The sequence below is a fragment of the Carcharodon carcharias genome, chromosome 14 (genome assembly GCF_017639515.1).
Source record: "Carcharodon carcharias isolate sCarCar2 chromosome 14, sCarCar2.pri, whole genome shotgun sequence".
Taxonomy (NCBI): Eukaryota; Metazoa; Chordata; class Chondrichthyes; order Lamniformes; family Lamnidae; genus Carcharodon; species Carcharodon carcharias.
This window is the reverse complement of record NC_054480.1, coordinates 65471559-65492056: the sequence shown is the minus strand read 5'-3', so window position 1 is coordinate 65492056 and position 20498 is coordinate 65471559. Positions and strand designations below refer to the sequence as shown.

The 20498-nt window shown below is 43.6% G+C and overlaps 1 protein-coding gene across 1 annotated transcript in view; it reads right to left on the bottom strand.

Moving 5' to 3' along the window:
- LOC121287539 (solute carrier family 12 member 5-like) overlaps positions 1-20498 on the bottom strand; it is a 426506-nt gene that overhangs the window by 68401 nt on the left and 337607 nt on the right. Inside the window, exons 10-13 of the mRNA XM_041205472.1 lie at positions 14708-14806; positions 11972-12029; positions 5764-5938; positions 3277-3395 (exon numbers count right to left, since the gene is read on the bottom strand). Coding sequence (XP_041061406.1) covers positions 3277-3395; positions 5764-5938; positions 11972-12029; positions 14708-14806 — 451 coding nt within the window. The remainder of the gene's footprint in view (positions 1-3276; positions 3396-5763; positions 5939-11971; positions 12030-14707; positions 14807-20498) is intronic.

The window sequence follows — 20498 nt, the reverse complement described above, 5'->3', positions numbered from 1 at the left end:
ATGGCTGATGATGAGCCTCTGGAGTTGTCCCCGGTGCAGCCAACTCATGAGATGCGGCCGGGTGTGCTGGACCATCTGGTGGAGACAATGAGGCTGTGTTTGGCTTGGTATCAGTGGTGGAGGAGCCTACGCGAACTGTAGTCCATGCATTGAGCCTCATGCATGAGCGGCAAGCTTCCTCCATGGAGAGAGTGGCGACTCTCATGGAGAGGCAGCTCCAGGGACAGGATCAGGGGTTCCTGGGGTTGTGCTCGGACCAGCAATCCCTCACAGGGGCATTGACCTCAGGTGGTCAGTGCCTGTGTGGGTGGTGGTGTGAGCACCAGGTCTCCCACCTCAGTGCCCATCTATCTATGGCGAGCAGGGAGGGCTGAACGGACCTTGCGTTGGCGGTGCAGCTGCCTATCGTCTCTGCGGGCGACTCTCAGGGTGCTCCGGATGAGGCCGGCAGCTCCTCCACCCCTCTACCAGTGACCGTGGCACCCAATGAGGCTATGATGACTGGGGAGATGCCAGTTGCGGATCTGGCAGCTCCCTCCCAGGCGGGGCCAACACAGGCTCCATGGGTCAGAGGACGTCCGTCAAGGTCATCGAGGCCAACAGGCCATCAGAGAGAGCAGGCTGTCTCAGTTGCCAGTGCCAGCGAGGGGGCACCACAAAGATGTAGCACCCGCAAATGTAAAATTAAGGCACCTTAGGCACACACTGGGTTCATTATTAGTAGTTTTTTGTTGGCCCCCCTATGAGTTTCTTCTAATTGTGTTTGCAGTGCGACACTATTTTATTTGTGTTATGTTAAGAGACTTTTGTGAAAGCATTAAATTAAGATTGTCTAACATGGCTGGGGGTGCCTCTTTTCTTGGGTAGGTGCATGGATTCCTGAGATGTTATGAATGATTTGTGTGTCATTGACATTTATTGACTGGGCCCATCGTCAATACTCCTATCCTGACAGAATTGGCACTAATGTCTTCAGTATGGAGGCTGCTGCTCAGGCTTGTGTTGGAGATCCATATGTGGTGTGTTAGCTGAAGGTTCCTTGGATTAGAGCGTCCCGGGTGTCCCTGCCCCCTCAACATTTCCCTGTGCATGCTCATCCTTGGGCTCACTGCTGGATTCATCGTGTGCAGCTGCAGCCATTGCTTCGACATCTTCATCGTCCACTGCGTCCCCCTTTGCAGCACAAGGATTGTGGAGAGTGCAGCATGTAACCACTATCAGGGACACTCAATCTAGGGGTACTGGAGTGTGCCCCAGAACAGTCCAGACAGTGGAAGCGCATCTTGAGAAGACCGATGGCTCTCTCCAGCACAGCCCTTGTGGTGCCGTGGCTCCTATTGTACCGCTGCTCAGCTTCTGTTCTTGGATGGCGGAGAAACGTCATGAGCCACCTTCTGAGGGGATAGCCCTTATCACCCAGCAGCCAACCATCAAGCCGGGATGGAGCATTGAAGAGCCCCGGAACCTGTGAATGTCTGAGGATGTAGGTGTCGTGGGAGCTGCCTAGGTATCTTACACAGACTTGCAGAATCTGCATCCTTTGGTCACACACTATCTGCACATTCATGGAGTGGAAGCCTTTCCTGTTGACAAAGGCACCGGGCTCACCTGCTGGTGCCTTGATGGCCACATGTGTGCAGTCTATTGCACCCTGGACATGGGGGAAGCCAGCAATACTCCCCCTTCAAGCCCTCCCTTCCTCCTCAGAGGAGGTGCCTCCAGTGGGGAGATCACCTCCCATTCCCAGGCTCAGGGAGGCTTCCTGAAACCGAAAGGCCCCAAGACATATCCTCACTGCCAAGTGCTGACCGGAAGGTTATGAGTCCAGTCCAAGCAGCTGGTATGCAGTTTGAACTTTTCCAGCTCACACAGGCAAGTTTCAGTAACTTTTCTACAGTGAGTTTTAAATCTATAGAATCACGACCCCATTGAGCCCTCCTCTCCTGCTCGTGGACGAGGTTCATACAAATTTCTGCTGCCTGCCTGCCTGTTGCGCCCTTGCGACAAGCCGAAGATTGCACAGGTGCTGCAATTGGATCCTCAAGGGCCTTAAGTGGCCCGTTAATTAATGGCGGGCACGCAACGGAGATGGACACCCGCCCTCCCACTGAAATATTGCAATGGCGCGTGGTGATGTCGGGATGCTCGTCCGACGTCACCACGCATCATTTTACGCATTGGCGTGTGGGTCCCGCCCCCCTGCACGTCAAATGTAAAATTCTGCCCAAAGAGTCATAGAGGTCTACAGCACAGAAAAAGGCCCTTCGGCCCATTAAGTTTGTGCTGGTCAAACAAGTACCTAACTATTCTAATTCCATTTTCCAGCACTAGGTCTATAGCCTTGTATGCCATGGTATCGCAAGTGCACATCCAAATACTTAAATGTTTTGAGGAGATGGTTGACATTGAGAACTGATTATTGCGCAGTGGATTCCTTGAAGACAATCAAATGAAATTACTAAGTCTGAAGCAGATTTCAAGTTATGAAGGATACTTTGCTGGCTAGGAAAAGTGATTGTCTTCTAGAACTGGTATTGATTCTTTTTGGGAGATGAACTTACCGCAGCTTTTGCAAAACTGACCTTGGGTTTCCTTTCTCTTGTATTTTCTTTATCATTCCCAGATGATCTTATATGACTGAGGAGTGGGCCAATGGGGTGCAAAATTGCACTACTCTGGATCAGGCAGATAGGACAGACGGTCTTCACTCATCCTCACATCCTGTATCTCTGTCTCCAAAGTTTGAGTGAGGAATGTACAGCTTTTGGTCAGATGGTACAATAGATTGATGTACCAATGCACCATGCCACCTTGGGATGGGCCAGAAGCTCAAGTTTGCAGTTCTTTGGCCTGTAAATTGTCAATGGGAAGCATGGAAATTAGTGAGATACTTTCCCACAGAAGAGAGTTCTAGAGCGTATGTCATATGACCAGGCTGAAGCATCCTGCAGTGGACAGTTCCAGGTCAACACAGCAAGGTTCAGGGTGCAAGTTAATGGAACTTCCTGTTTGCTACAGGAATTACAGCATTGAAACTTTCTGGGACACATCTGTGTAACCACCAGTGAAGTATGTAAGGGTAGGTTTACAAATTTATCCTTTCAAAATGGATCAGAATTGGAATTGTTACTGGAATAAAGGGAAAAAGAATCCTGTTGGGCCTGCTGACTAGGCCACCTGGATGCCCAACTTGTGTGGAGCTCCATACTAATGACACAGGTTGGTGAAAACCACTATTTATTTGCAGGTCAGTAATATTCCAAAAAGTGCACCTACATGGAGAGAATGGGGGCCACCTCATCCAATGAGGCAATGAGGATCCCAGTTTCGCAGATACATGCTGTCAGTAACAGGGCCCAGGTAGGTTCACCATTTGCTTTTCCATGGCCGAATATCTGGGAAAAAAAGAACAGTAAAACAACTGCAGCATCAGAGAGAAAAACTATGCACATTCATAACCAGAGACTACTTTAAAAATACCACAACATTCAAATGCAGATAACTTTACTGCAGATAATGCAGTTAAGAGAAGATTCCTTTTTGGGGAATGAAAACTGGACAACTCTTATTTACTTAATTTCTGTCCCAGCATTGTCAATTTGTAAATTGCTGTTAAATTTGTATTAGTTGCATGAATTTAGATTAGGGCATTTTGCACGGAGATGGGGAACAGCTAGAAATCATGGTCCATATTGGAACCAATGATATAGGTAGAAAAAGTTAGGTCCAACAAGCAGAGCTTGAAGAGCTAAGAACAAGATTAAGAAGCAGGATCTCAAAGGTGGTATTCTCAAGGTTACTTCCACTGCTAGTGAGTATAGAAACAGGAAGATAGTACAAGTACATGCGTGTCTGTTTTGCAATTCTCCAATTTTCAACAGAAATAGAACAGGCTGCCGATTTGATATCACCCATTTTTACACAAAATAAAAATTGTTAAATTTTCACTCATCTGACACAGGGGAAGTTTCAACCCTACCTACCTGGCAGAAACCAGGCATGTGGGCAGTTAAAATCATCACAATTACTTATCCACATTAGAGCTGCTGGGGGCTGATTTTTAACTTGCTCAATTAAGCAGGTGGCAAGGATAATCACCCAAAGCTATTGGGATCCATTTTTACATATGCATGGTGGGTTATTGGGAACTGCGTGCAATTTTAACTCAGCAGTGTGAGCAAGGAGATGTGGTGAGTCTTTGACCAAGCCCAAAATTGCAGCAAAACAGATGGTGCCTGGAAAGGCACTTTTTAAGATTTTTTTTAACTTTCCTGGTAGGCCATGAGGAGATGACTACTCCATACTCATGGTCTCAAACACTGGTGAAGCCATTTTCTATCACTTGTTTGTACTCCTGATACCAAATCACATTCTCCACAACTGCACTGGTCAAAAAAAGTGTGCATTTCCACTGTTTTGCTAATCCTAGGAAGAAAACAGTTGGCTCTTTAAAATAAAATGATCTTGGAATTTACAGAAGTCTGTTCTCAATTAAAACAGATGGCTTTTTCTGTGCAGACAAGTGTCAGATTACATCACAGAAATCCACAGCATTACACAACTGTATGTACGAAATATGCCAAGGATGCTCAAGGCATAGAGAGCAGAAGATTAACAACAGTTCAAGAGAGTCTGTCTCTTCAATTGAGAGATATGAAATTTTGATGAAGTGTATCTAAGAAGAGAGCGAGACCACAATAACAATTCAGCACCACATCAGTGTAAGATATGTAAAGGCTAAAGCTGGTATCCTTGTCACATCCAATTACTGTTTTCTAAGACCACAGCAATCCCATTGCATATGCTCACTGATGTTGTTGTTTGCTTAGGAAGATACCATTGGACATATTTGGGATCCTCTGTCATGAAATATGTGACTGGATTTTTCTCTCTCTGAATGCTCATGGTGCCCAAATCATGATATCTGCCAAATTGCCTAGATCTAGTAACTCTTCATTTTTCCTCTGCACCTCTCCCACTTGCCTTAAGTCATAGAAAATAATGAACACTGCTGCACTAACTGATTGGCTGATAATGTTGTTTTTGCCTTTGACTCTCTCTATGGGAGGAAGTCTTCCTCTGCATGTACTTGATAATCCAATGAATTCACAAGTGCAAGTGTACCATTGAGTGAAGGGAGATAAAACCAAAAGGAGAAGTCAACCCTAGTTTTTCTTCTGTACGCCCATATAACACTGTTCTCACATTCAGGGGTGGGTGTGGAGGGATTATCAGTGCTGGGTTGACCCCACTTCCTTGACAAGATGTTGAATTAGTAACAGTGCTCCTTAAGCTTTAGAATTGAAGTATTGTCAATTTTCAACATATCTCCATGGAATTAACCATTAACAAAATAAGCCTTGCTATGATTCCAACATATTCCCCATAGACTTTCAAACTATCTGTGACTTTGGCTGGGATTTTCCAGCCCCATGGTGAGGGGGACCTGTGGTGGGCAAGGCGGCGGTCCAGCCAGAAGTCCATTGACTTGCGGCAGGAGTGGAAGTTCACAGCGGCGGGCGGATGTGGAAAATCCAGCCCTTTATCTCAATTCACACAAGATCCTTTCGCCCCATAGTTAATACCGGATGCTGAATTAACCTTGCTGTTTTTTCCAATTTATCTCATGGTGGGGAGATAACCTGGTCTGCAAGCTGCAACCTGAATGAAATACAATTTGCACACATTTAACATAGTCCGTCGCTTTGCACGCTCCGACACTGTCATCCATTTCCCTGGTGAGAACAAGCAACAAAAACATACCCTTAGGAAAGGTACAATCCCATCTCGTGAGATGGCCTGCAGAAGACGAGGGGCACCTGTCAGACTCTGAAGACCAGCGCCACACGTAGAGAAGAATGAACCAATCACAATGACCCATGGCGATGGCCAGGACAATGTTCCAATCACAAGATTCCCATTCACACCTTCTCCGAATCTAGAAAAACAAACACTCTGGTTTACCAAGCAACTTGCTTGTGATATTTAGGGTCAATATTCTCCACCCAGTAAGAGATAATAATAATAAACAATCTCTCACTAAAATGAACCAATTTGTGATTCTGGTTGAATGCAGAAGGAATAATTTTAATTATTTTTACTTTTCCGCTGAAGTGCCCAAACTGATACATTAACCTGCCTTTCTCTTTAAAGATGCTGGTGCACCTTACACTACCAGCATTTTTCTGTTTTCATTTTATATTATTTTATTAGATTTCTCTCCCAGCTAGCATCTTAGCAGCACACATTATTTAATTAATTAATTGGCTATCATTTTGCGAGTGTGACTATGTCAGGCTGTCGTTTGACTAGTCTATGGATCAGATCCCTCAACTTTGACACCAGTCTGCAGGCATAAGTGTGGAGGCCTTTGCAGGGTTAAGTAGGGTCGTGTGCCATTGCCATGACTGAATCTAATGCCTGGGTTGCAGCTGAGTGGTCTGTCCAGTGTAATTCTTCTTATTCATTTTTGTAGTGGTTTAATACAAACGAATGGCTTGGTAGACACATCAGAAGGCAATTAATAGTCAACGCCATTGGCATGCGATTGGAGTTACGTATAGATCAGACTGAATAACTATGGTCAGGATTTTCCTGTCGGCGAGCAGGGGGTGGGGCCCGCACGCCGACATATAAACTGACGTGCGGTGACGTTGGGCGGAACTTCTAACGTTACCGTGCCCCATTTAAATTTTCAGGTAGGCGTGGGCGCAGCAAAATCAGCCGTGCACCTGCCGACCTGTCCATGGCCAATTCAGGCCATTGACAGTCATTAGACTAATTAATGGACATGCTCGTCCAGCCTTAAGGTTGGTGGGCAGGCCAGATGCCCTGGCGGGAATTAGAAAAAGCATGAAAACCTCATCCGTGGGTGGTAGAGGTTTCATGTAAGTTTTAAAAAATTTAATTAAAGTCTTAAAAAAATTATGAACATGTCCCAACTCATGTAACAGTGTCACATGAGGGGACATGTCAGGGAATTAAAAAAAAAAATATTTTTAATATTCTTGACAGTAGAGACAATCTCCCTAAGGCAGCACTTAGCCTTAGGGAGATGAGTGCCCTCTTTCGTGTGCATGCGTGAAAGAGCACACTCTCGGGTTTAGGGAATCCCCCCTGCCTGCATAGCGCTTCCGTGTGGACGTCACACTGGGTGGGCCTTAATTGGCGTAAAATGGGCCGATCGAAGGCGCGCCTCCGTGCGCACGTACTTCAACTTTGCCCCAGGTGGGGGGAAAATCCTGTCCTACGGCATGTTTTCTTCCGTAAGGAAATTCATGAACCAGTTGGGTTTTGATGAAATCTGGCAGCGTCATTGTCACTTTTTACCAATACCAGCTTTTTATTTCAGAAGGCAACCGAGACATAGACTTGCTGTTCCACTGTTTCAGCATGCATTCCTGTGCACATTGGTTAGGTTTAATTTATTACTTTCCGGTGTTGAGCACACCACTTATTTTATTTCGGGAGAGAAATTAAAGGTAAATAATTCAGAATTGCATAACTTCTAGTTCCTTGAAGTAGCTGGTTCAGATATTCAGTTTTTGTAGAATTAGAGTGCTTCCTTGTGTGGCATGTCTTATGGCCCCCACCACCCCTCCCAAAAGGCTATCACCCTGAGCCTTACCTAGTTCCAGCTTGCTGGCTGTTAGCATGTAACAAAGGCCAGGATTTTCTGGTTGTTGGGCAGGCTCAGCAGAGGTGAGCGGGAGCGGCCGTGAAATGGACTGCTGCCCATTATCGGGCCCTGACTGTGATTTCACACTGGTTGCCCAATTAATGGCCAGCCAGCGTGAATAGCACGCTGCTGCGCTCAGCGCTGCCTGTGTGGGAAAGGGAGGGCGAGTGCAGAGGTTCGCACATGCGCGTGAGTGCGCGCAGCAAAAACTCCCTGAGGCACAGAGCTGCCTCAGGCAGCTGAAGATCTTGCAAATAAACAATAAAGATTTAAAAATGTTATAAAAAAAAGTCCCCTCATGTGACTCTGTCACATGAGCAGGGACATGTTAGGGATGAGTGCAAGACGTTTTTTTAAATCAGTGGATGAAACTTCATCCCGCCTGTTGATGAGGTTTTGCTCAAGATGCAAAGGCTGCTTGGCCTTTTTGACCACCCAACAACCGAACAGTTGGATGGGCAGCGAAAAATTGCAATCATTTAGTTGATTATGAGCCTTAATAGGCTGCTTTATTGTTGGTGGGTGCACTGCCGACTTCTGCACGTGCCCGCAGACCGAAATATCGCACAAGTGCGCGATGACATCAGGACGCTTGCCTGGCATCATCGCGCGTCATTTTACACTCGTTCAGGTCAGGTGCACACCTGCCCGACAAGAGAAATATTCTGCCCAAAAAGGGAAATTTCAACACTACCCGGCTCTTGGCCTATGCTGGAGAGTCCATATGGAACAGGCGTGGAGGATTGTATTATCAATGGCCACTGTGGATTTTATTTTAGAAGTAAGTGTGAAAAGCCTATCCCATCAATCTTTTACTGCCCGTAGATCATTTCAGTTTTCCCACCTGTACGTGAGCAGATACATTGATTGTCTTCTGGCAGGAAACCTAAGGGGTTATAAATGATTGGGTGAGTCCCTGACCCATGTTCTCACTGCTACTTATTGTGGTTCCATTTAAAAAATCAGTGCAGGTAAGGTGGGAATCCCAACCATTAAACGAAGACGAATTGGATTTGTGGACTTCCATACAAACTCCATATAAGATTAGAAGGTTGCGCCATTGTTTGGATTTTAAAGTGAGGGGTTGCTTTTATTTATGAGCACAGAACCTAAAGCACCCAGGCAAGTATATTGCACAGAAAATTACTCCTATAACATCCTTTCCTTCTAGTTCCCGCTATTTGCTTTAAAGTGACAGAAAATGTGGATGGTCTGAAATGACCTTATAACCACTATATTTGTTGATTGTACTCAAGTTGTTCAGCTCTCAGTGACTGCTTCAAGTTGTCTGATGTACTAGCCAACTGTATTTCTAATGCAGTGGCTTGGCTCTGTGTTCAACACCAAGCACATGACGTGCGTGACAAGAAAGTTGAGCTGCAATGCTGTAGGGCACTTGTCAGATCACACCAAGTGCATTGTATTCACTTCTCATCACCAAGACATCAAAAAGACTTTCAAGCTCTGAGAGTAGCACAGAGAAAAGCCACAAGGCTGATCCCCACTGTCAAATGATGATTGAATTATGAGGAAAGCCTGAGGAAAAATGGGGTTTGCAGCCCTGAATGGAGGTAACTGAGAGGTGGGGTTATGAGTCTGAGAACACTGCAGAAAAGATAAATGCGGAGCTGTTATGAAAATAGGACACAAAGGCATATACTTCACAAATTAGGACTGACATGAGAACTTTCTTTTCATGAGCAATGGTTAATTAATCAGGGATCCAAGTCCTAATTATGGTCTGGTATTCGCTGCCGGAATTACATGTGAATGGCTGCTGGATGGGGACTATAGTAGGTTCATCTGTTAATGACAATCTTTTTGAAACAGAGGGTCATGAGGCTGTAAAATACAGTATCAGAGATCATGTCAACATTTATGAATAGGTTAGGTAGGTGGTTGGAGAAAAATGGAATAAAGGGATATGGAAATGGAGCAACACATGGGATTAGGACTACTGTTTATGTGTAAAATATATACCAATGCAGACTGGTTGGGCTGAATGGCCAGTTTTAGTGTTGTAATTTCTTTGTAATGCAGAGCAGTGTAGTGGAGCCAAAAAAAATTGACGCAGTGCTGAGGGAACTGTAGTTTGTTTTTAAATGTATGACCTAAGATGGAATTAATTACTTTGCTTTTTGCCATCTATCCTGAAATGGCAAGAGCAGTTGGCAAGTGTAGTAGTTGATCTGGATCCGAACCACAGTGAGTGAGTCCCAGCTGCAGCACTGCAAGTGTTGTCAGCAAGTACAGTGATTAAAAAAACTGGTTCTAACCTTCACTCTTCAAAATAACTCAGAAGTTGCTGAAAGGACTGGAGATTAAATTGGACAGTTTCCATTAGTGCTGCAAAGGGCAGTAATGTGATCTGTCACAGATTAGGAATATGGATGAACTTTCAATGATGTTAAATTTATCAAGTGACTCCATGGAAATTCAAATGGTGGCAGCTTTGTGTTGCTAAAGACGAAGAGGTATCCTACACCAAGGTGGCATCAAAACAGATAGGAGCAACAGTTAATATTACTTCAACTAACCAATCTTCTTTTTGCTTTTGGAACCTAGCTGGATAAGCTTCAGGACTTAGATGCAATCAGTTTGCTTTATATTTTATGTATTAGAAAATTAGTTATGTTTTGCAAAGGAAATGCTGGAAATTATGCCTAAATATGGTCAGGAATGTCATTGTTAGAAAGGTCCTGAGACCTCTGCCAAAGATTTTAAAAAAGATCACACACTTGTGCTCTGGTTTGAGAGATCTTAGATTTTTTTCTAAAAAAAATCAATGCTTCAACAATGACACTAAATAGTTCTCAACTCTTCATTACAAAATAGAATAGCAGATGTTACAGACATGGACATAGTAGGTTATGGTACTGATTGTTATGGTTATGGTACTGCAAAGAATTCCAGTGATTTGCTCCGACTCATGTCAAGTTGTGAAACTGAATTCAATAAATCTAGCAATTTGACCATGAAACCTGCTGGATTGTCATTTCTTTAAAAAAAGAACAATTTAACACCCTTCAGAGAAAAGGGATCTGCCATCCCTACTTGGGCTGGAGTATATGTGTCCCACAACAGTGTGGTTGAATCTTAATTGCCTTCTAAAATGACCTAGTACATCAGTTGGCTACATCTGAGGCAAACTAAAGATGGGCAATATATGTCAAAGATATCCAAATCTCAGGAATAAATTTTTAAAAAATCAATTGTTTTCTCAGCACACATTTTACCTCACGTATCCATTCCCAATTTTTTCTTTCCCCTCTAGAAGATGTTGGTGTATAGAGAAACCCCCCAGTGTTTGTACAAGTGTGTATTCTTCATGGGCAATATTTTCCCCCCATTGGGGGGGATGTGCAGGAGTGGGCATGAGCGGATGGGTTCTCGATCGGCTCCCCCATTTGGGGGTGCGCCGCCATTTTACGGGGTCAGGCCAATTAAGGCCCGCCCAGCGTGATGTGCGCCAGGAAGCTGTGCTTTCTGTGTGGGCGGGGGAATTCTCTGAGCTGGGAGTGCACTTTTTCGCACATGTGTGTGAAAGACTGCACAGATCTCCCTGAGGCAGCACTGCCTCAGGGGAGATCGGCTCAGGCTTGAAACTTTAAATAAAGATGAGGAAAAAATTTCACTGCCATGTCCCCTCATGTGACACTGTCACATGAGTTGAGACATTTCCATAACTTTTATTTTAAAATACTCTGAAATGTTAAAATCCCTCATGAAACATCATCCCGCCCGTGGATGAGGTTTCATGCTTTTTCAGAAGCCCGCCAGGGCTCCCGGCCTGTCCGTCAACCTTAAGCAGATTCAACAGTGATGTTCAAAGGGGAATTTGATAAATACTTGAAAAGGAAAAATTTGCAGAGCAATATGAAAAGGGCAGGGGAGTGGGGCCAATTGGATAGCTCTTTCAAAGAGTCAGCACAGATGAGCTGAATGGCCTCCTTCTATGCTATATGCTTTTATGTGTACTTTTCAGAAGGGGGTCTCAGACTAACATTAAGGGTGAAGAGCACCATCTTATTTTTCCCCTTCCTTTCCCAGGAGTATTGAGGCTAATTGTAGCTAGAATAGGCTAGATTGCTAACTCACACACGGGGGATGCATTGTCAAGTGTCATAGAGTCTTGACTTGCTCATTAACTACTATGTTCTATGGGATTTAGAAGGAATTAAACAGGAAATGGGCTAATGAAGAGGAAAGAACTGAAGATGCATCACGCATGTGACTGCATACAGTCAGTTCCTTTGTTGTGTATTTTATCAGCAGTGAATAAAATGTACTTACTTGTCTCTGAGTACCACACCTTCAATACATGCACCGAAGAGAATGATAGTAGATACATCTGTGATGAAGTATAAAGGATTAAAACAGTTTCTGGTCCAGGCATTGCTAAATACAAAATTGACTTTTTGATCAGGCATCAAAATTTAAATGATGTATGCAGAAAAAAAAACAGGGCCTGGGTACAAATATATAGAGCTTCACAGGATCAAAAGTGACATTTTTATATAAAAATATATACTTTATTCTCCTGTTCACAATATCAATGATAAGTATAGAGCAAATATATTAGAGTTTTATGAACAGAAATACCTGATTTAATGGGTGTCGTTGGTTACAACATACAGATGTTGCTTGCATCTGACCCCCATTCATCTAACTCTGGTGCCAGAGATCGTTGGTGGTTTGCAGTAGAAAAATAGTAAAATTGAGCCCCAATTATATTATTTAGTTGATGCACACCAACTACCAAAATTTTCTGTAAGTTTTACAAGCTCAATCACCCATTCACCTATATTAAATGAAAATGCAAGACTGCTAAAGTATGCTGTCTACAGAAGTACATTTAAATAGCCTTATTTCAAGATCTATAGCAGCAATTTAAGGCTATAACAAAGCTGTTTTTCAGTCTCCTTTTCTTTTATGCTGCTGAAAAGAAAGACATGTTGCCAAAGTTTTTTGTCTCTCACTCATCAGGACAGACAGAAGAATGCCAAATTTCAAACCATCACAACAATTATAATACAGGACAAAAGGGTGCTGATTGGTTGGCAAGTTGACTCTGAGCCAAAGCATTGCCATGGAGAAAGCAATGGGGAACTATTGGCTCCCCAAGCTCCTAGGTAATTCAAAAAAGGTGCAAGGCTTGAACATATTGCTTTTCTTCGTAGAGAACGGGTCCTTATCTAAGAATGCATGCCACTCTAGCAAGGGTAAATGAGCCATGTTATGAGCTCCACCAATTATCTTAAATTGTTGTTAATGCAGCTAGCTTAGCTACACTATAAGAATTGTCTGAAAAGACTAAGTGCTTGGCACCTTATACATTCTGAAGTTCCACTTCAGAGCACAGCACACCACTACCATTCCAGAGACCCTGGCTGGTGTGTATTGAAGGACGCTACCAGAACTGTCCAGGCAGCTGAAGCACATCTTCAGTATGCTGATGGCTTGTCAATGGTACATCTAGCTGTTATATGGCTTTCAGTGTATGGCTCTGGGGCTGCATTGGTTGAGATTCTCACAAGTGTCATCCAGCATGTCTTAAGTGGTCATCCTTTGTCTCCGAGCAGCCAGTCGGTAAGTCTGCTTTGATGTATGAAGAGATCAGGGAGGATGAGCTGCCACAGGACAACAACATCAGGGTACTTGTCCAGGAATCGTACGCACACCTGCTTAAACATCTTTTTATGGTTGGACACCAGCTGTACATTGATTAAGTGGAAGCCCTTGTGGTTGACGAATACTCCTGGGCCATAGCTTCACTTGGCAGCAGGTCATGTTCCCAATGGCTGGAAATGCCTGCCACCACCTGATGAGGCGTCCTGAGCCTCCTGAAACTAATGTTCTGACATGCTGAGGAAGCTTATCACCGCTTGTACATCCTGTGTTTTGACTTTGGCCTTTTATGAGCTGCAACGGTCTGCTTATCTGTCTACTGTGGAGTTGTGGGTCTTTAAGGAGCAGGCTGTTCTGCCCCTTGCTCTGACTCATGCTACTGGTGTTGCTGCTGCAGCTGGTCATCTTGATCCTCAGCTGATCCAAAGTAAAATAATGTAAGTGGCCCCAAGCTGATCTGATAGGTTAGAGCTCCAAAGTGGAATTCATACCTGACTTCCAAAGTTGTCAATGTAACCTCCAAAGCAGCAAAAGTAACCTCCCAGCAAAAGTACTGTGAACTAAGCCTTTCCCACAAACAGGCAAGAAAGCAGCTGTGAGGTTTCAATGTTTTTGCCATATTTTCCCATCATGTCTTCAGCCCCCTCAATTGATGCTGTGTTCTCACCTTGCTTTCTCTGGCAGGTTCCAAAAAGCTTGGGAAACCTATGGAACCACAAGTTAAATTTTAAAACCCACGTCAATATTGAGCGATTGACATATTGAAACCAATAACCCACCTCTCTCTCAAAGGGTTTGCTTGCATCCATCCTAGCACGCTGCAGTTAAATGTGGAACACAGGAACAGCAGTAGACCATTTAGCCTCTTGAGCCAGTTCCAGGCCAGAGGGTTGGGGCCAACTTCCTGACATGCAACAGATTTCACGTTTTTTCACCCTCCTACTTCCCAAAACACGTGCTCGTGCAAAGCTAAAATTCAGCCTAGTAGATCTGGAATAGAGAGGGTTTGGCACTGCAGCATCATTTTAGATGTTTGTCGATTTAGTGAATGGCACGTCATGGGCATGCAATGTGACATATAAAATACTACCATTGCACTTACAAGAACCCATCAGTAGAAATATCTGCACTGAATTTCATACAGGATAAGTGAAACAATAATTTATAATGTCTCATTTCCATGTATTTTTTTTATCTCGGTCAAAACTCTAATTAATTTAATATTCCTAACATTAAGCAGCCTCTATACATACTTATTAAAATCCTTGCTTGTCATCTCTGTGCCTAATAACCATGTGGGAGCCATTTAATGCTTTGTACACTGCAGCAATGAAAGTTATCACTTAATTATCTTATTAGGAGCAGGTTGGCTAGGCTCTGTATTAAGAGGAGAAAGGATACAGACAGTAGACGTTGTTGCAATTGCCATGATTGTGCCAACTGGAATAGACTTCTGGGCATCCCTCAGGTCTCCTGATCTATTTGAACCAGCCATGATTCCTGAAAGAAAAATAAAGAATAGATTACATGAGCATCTTCGTAATATTTATACATACTGGCAGTGATTTGAGCTTTTGTATCTCAAATCAAATTTCCTCAGGCTCTCATTTGCTTAGGAGCTGAATTAACAAAATTCCCAGTGAGGGAAGCATTGTTTGGGAAAGGAAAATAATTAGAAAGATAGGAAAAGAAAGCAAAAATACATTTATGCAAGAAATATGCACTCTATAACTTAAGTGAAATGCTAATTTTCTGCCACATTCCAAGGGGAACTGCTTATTCTGTGAATGCAGAGTAAAAACACTGAAGGAAAAATTTGCAAGTTTCACTGCAGTTCAAGTCTTCCATTATGAATTAAGGGTCTTGCCTTTGATATTCTCTCGGGGACAGTGGTGCTAAGTACTCCTGTTGGTGGAGTCATTGTCTGTATGTTTAAAAGTATGCTGTACTGTCCAATATGCAACTGAGACATCAGTATTCATATGTGATTTAAATAGGATTGCCACTGCATACTGTCATTTGAAATCCTTTTGAAGAAAGATTGAGAAAACACCTTGTACATTTAGGCCAGATGGGAATCATTAATCTGCTTTATTTCGCAGCAATTGAACATTCTCAATAACAGCTATGATCAGATTCACCCAATACAACCTTTCTTTGTCTCATAATACAAAATAATGGCATCTTAACCATCAGCTTTACCTGATATTAAAGAAAGGGAAGAACCTCTACAGAGTTCTCCTGATCTCCCACCATAACGTAAGTGGAGGATTGACAGAGATCTTGGGCATAGAATCATAGAATGGTTACAGCACAGAAGGAGGCCATTTGGCCCGTCGAGTCTGTAGTGGTTCTCTGAAGGAACAATTCACCTAGTACCACTCCCCAGCCTTCACCCCTTGGTCCTGCGCATTCTCACTTTTTAGGTAATAATCTAATTCCCTCCTGAATACTGCGATTGAACTTGTTTTGTCTCCACCATGCTCTCAGGCAGTGCATTCCAAATCCTAACTGCTCGCTGCGTGGAAAGGTTTCTCCTGATATCGCCATTGCTTTGTTTGCCAATTGCCTTTAAACATGTGCTCTTTGATTCTCAATCCTTCTACCAAAGGGAACAGTTTCTCCCTATTTACTCTGTCCAGACCCCTAATAATTTTGAATACCTCTATCAAATCTCCTCTTTAACCTTCTCTGCTCCAATGAAAACCGTCCCAACTTCTCCAATCTATTTACATAACTGAAGTTCCTCATCCTTGGAACTATTCTCGTGAATATTTTCTGCATGCTCTCTAATGCCTTTATGTCCTGATTTGCCCAGAACTGGATGCAATACTCCAATTGGGCATCATCCACTAGTCAGCGTCCTCACCCTTTTGTTGTGTGCCAGCTTGACCTGCGTGAATACAGATGGAGAGAGTGTAAACAGGACGCTTGCCAGGCCATATGATAAGTATGCCTGGCATGTGTGGGTGGTGAGTGGTGCCATGTACGGAATGAGGACACAATCTGCGGGGCAGATGAAGGTGTGTGTGAGAGTGAATGCTGATGTCTCTTGAGCTGGCAGTCGGTGAGATCCATGTGGGTTTGTGAATGTGTGAGTTGAGTGGTGAGAAGAGTGACTTACCCTGGTGGAAGGGAGGAGATCATTCATCCTCTTTTGGCACTGGGTGGCTGTCCTCTTTTAAAGGGTGTTGGAACTGACCAATACTGCCACTGACTCATGCTGGATTTGTCACCTTGGATGAGATTCTTCTCCCAGAGTGGGGGTAGAGAACATCGTGGCGGGCCTCCACTGTGTCCAGTTGGCACTCGAGGGAGGTGTTGCTAAATTTGGGGACAGCATGTTTTCTCCCTTTGGCAGCCATCAGTTCCGAGCAACTTCCTATCCCTTAAAGAGTGCTAGCTCTGTGCAGTGGCAGCCTTCAAATATGGCACCAGTTTACTGGAGGCCTGAGGTCACGGCGGTGTGGGCAAATCAGAGGCCACCCTGCCATCGACCTGATGTAAAACTTGCACCTTTCAATATTTTAAACAAAATGGTTCATGATGCAGCGGAAAAAGCTGCCAATGCACTCGGTGGGTCACATGCTGATTTCCCCACCGAGGACTTTGCTGATTTCTGGGACAATTCCATCCAGAGAGTGAGATTGCTGATGGATTTTGATGTGGAAGAGGAACCAGAGATCAAGTCACTAATCTTAGGATCATGGGTTGGAATTTTCTAGCCCATCACACCAGCGTGATCTTCTGGTCCCAATACAGGGAAAAAAACTCTGGCTGACAATGTTTGACATGGGATATCCATCAGCTTTGATTGACTTGCTTCCCAAGCTTTATTGTAAGCAACGAGCTAGGGTCAGAGTTGCTGGCAGAATGATTCAGATTCAAAAAGGGTGTTAGACATGGACGTGTCCCTTCACCATGTTTATTGAAAAATGGTTATGAGGGAGACACTTGATGGACATAGAGGTGGGATAGCAAATGGCGGCTGGTGAGTTTCGCATCTTGGATGTGCTGAAGACATTATTCTGTCTGTTAACTCAAAGGAGGAGCTACAGGAGTTGGTGGATTGCTTTAATCAAATTAATCAGAAAAACAGTCTCCTGATCAATGTTGACAAGACAAAGGTGATGGGGGCGGGTGGAATGACCTGCAAGATTGTAATTAACAGGGTTCAGCTTGAACAGGCTAATATCTTCCACTGTCTTGGTTCACTCATCATGGAAGTTTCAGGGTCTACCGAAGAAATTCAGGCGAGACTTAATAAGGATCATGGTATTGTGAACTCACTTAAAAGAGTATGGAGTGGCCACAACATTTCGACTGCAATGAAAATTCATCTTCTGAAAGCTGTTGTGTGGCTGGTGACAATGTATGACTGTGAAAGTTGGGCCATCAAGAAGCGTGACGAGGCTCAAATAAGAGCATTTGAAATGAAAGGACGGATATTATATATGTCATGGATGGATAAATGAGTGAATGCTTGAGAAAGCTGGTGTTAAGAGGAACTTGTTTGAGGCAGGGATATCAAGGAAGTTCAGATATTTTGGGGAGTGTTTGGAAAAAGAGGGAATGCAAGTCTAAACGCCTGGAAAATGTGCACAAGGAAGACCCAAGGTGGCATTATGGATAACATCAGAATGTGGACTGGCCTGCCTATGGGACAGGCGGTGAGGGCAGCGGAGAATAGAAATCAGTGGAGAAACCTTGTTCATAGTACAGCCAACTCTTCGAACAAGGATGGATGAAAGATAAGAGACAGAAAGGCAATATATTATTTAAATGGAGAGAGACCGCAAAACTTTGAGGTACAGCGGGATCTGGGTGTCTGGGTACCTGAATTATAAAAAGTTAGTATGCAGGTATAGCAAGTGATTAGGAAGGCAAATAGAATATTGGCATTTATTGCAAGGGGAATATAATATAAAAGTAGGGAAATCTTACTGCAGCTGTACAGGGCCTTGGCAAGACCACATCTGGAGTATTGAGTACAGTTTCACTCTCCTTATTTGAAAAATGATATAATTGCATTAGTGGCAGTTCAGAGAAGGTTCACACATCTCATCCCTTGGCTGAAGGGCTTACCTTTTGAAAAGATTGGGCTTATACCCATTGGAGTTTAGAAGAATGAGAGGTGATCTTATTGAAACATAAGACCCTGAGAGGACTTGATAGGGTGGATTCTGGGAGGATGTTTCCTCTTGTGGGGGAGACAAGAACTAGAAGACACAGTTTAAAATAAGAGGTCTACCTTTTAAGACTGAGATGAGGAGTTTTTTTCTCTCAGAGGGTCATGGAATCAAAGGTTATGGGGCAGACAGAAAGGTGGAGTTGAGACCACACCAGATCAGCCATGATCTTATCAAATGGCAGAGGAGACTCAAAGGGCTGAATGGCCTACCCCTGCTCTTAAGTCCTATGTTCTCATGTTTTGTACTCTATGTCCCTATTGATTAAGCCTAGGATGTCTGCTTGCTTTATTAACTGATACCTCAACCTGTCCTACCACCTTCAATGATTCATGCTCATATACACCCAGGTCCCTCTGCTGCCTTTTAAAATTTATTCTTTCAGAGGATGCTGGCGTAACTGGTTAGGCCAGCAATAGTTGCCTATCCCTAATTGGCCTTGAAAAGTTGGTGGTGACTGGAATTGACTTAGAACTATATTGCCGTTCTTTCACCGGTGCTGGGTCTAAATCCTGGAACCCTTCCCTAACAGCACTTTGAATGTACTTACACCACATGGACTGCAGTGGTTCAAGAAAGGGGCTCACTTCCACCTTCTCAAGGGAAATTAGGGATGGGCAGCAAATGCTGACCTTGCCAGTATTGCTAATGTGGGCCGTGAAAGAATTAAAAAGCAATTAACTGTTTCTGCTGTTTCTGCATTTCTTTATGAGTTCCATCAATCTGGAGACTGGTGGAACTTCTGAGTCCAACCAAAGTTTACAATGTTCTGCTTTAAAACTCTGACAGATTTCACAATCTTTGCTGGATTTGGCTAACTATCTGTGCTTTCGTCTCATAACTTGAACAGGCCAGAACACTTTTGCACACAATGGGTATGAAATCCTTATTAATTGCTGAGACAGGCTAGTGAATTGCTTAATATTTACAGTCCATGGAAGAACTAAGTCAAAGTTTATCTCATTAGCATTTTAACTACCCATCATCTTGGTGCTTTTTAAAAAACACACGTGTGAATACACTCATTTTAAAACATCCAACATTTAAAAACAATGCTAAATCCCCTGTATGGAAAAATGATCAAAAAAATCCAAGACAGGATTGCTTTGTATTGATAATTGTGTGATTTCCATCACATCCACATCGTCTATGTCTGAACATTGATCTCAGGAATATGAACAATGAGGGAACCAGTAGATCAGAAGTTGGTTATTCTCTGGAAAGTGACTCATTTCCTGACTCCTAAAAGCCTGTCCACCATCTATAAGGAGTGCGGTGGTTTACTCTCTAATGGATGATTCCAGCTCCAACAACACCATCCAGGACTTGATTTTTTTTTCATTCATTCATGGGATGTGGGTGTCACTGGCTAGGCCAGCATTTATTGCCCTTGTTCAGAGGGAATGTAAGCGCCAACCACATTGCTGTGGGTCTGGAGTCACATGTAGGCCAGACCAGGTAAGGACAGCAGATTTTCTTCCCTCAAGGACATTAGCAAACCAGATAGGATTTTACAACAATCATCAATGGTTTCATGGTCATCATCAGACTTTTAATTCCAGATTTTTATTGAATTTAAATTTCACCATCTGCCATGGTGGGATTTGAACCCAGGTCCCCGGAGCACTGCCCTGGGTCTCTGGAATACCAGTGAGTGACAATACCACAATACCACTGCCTCCCCATGATTGGCACCCTATTCACCATTAAACATTTACATTCTCCATTGGTGATGTAACATGGCTGCAATGTCTACCAGATGCACAGCAGCAACTCACCAAAGCTTCGTCAACAGCACCTTTCAAACCTGTGGCCTCTACTACCTGGAAGGATAAGGGCAGCAAATGCATGGGAACATCACCACCTACAAGTTTCCCTCCAAGCCACACACCATCCTGACCTGGAATACATCACTGTTCCTTCACTGGCGTTGGGTCAAAACTTTGGAAATCCCTTCCTGACAGTGCTGACGGAGTACTTAAACCACATGGATTGCAGAGGCT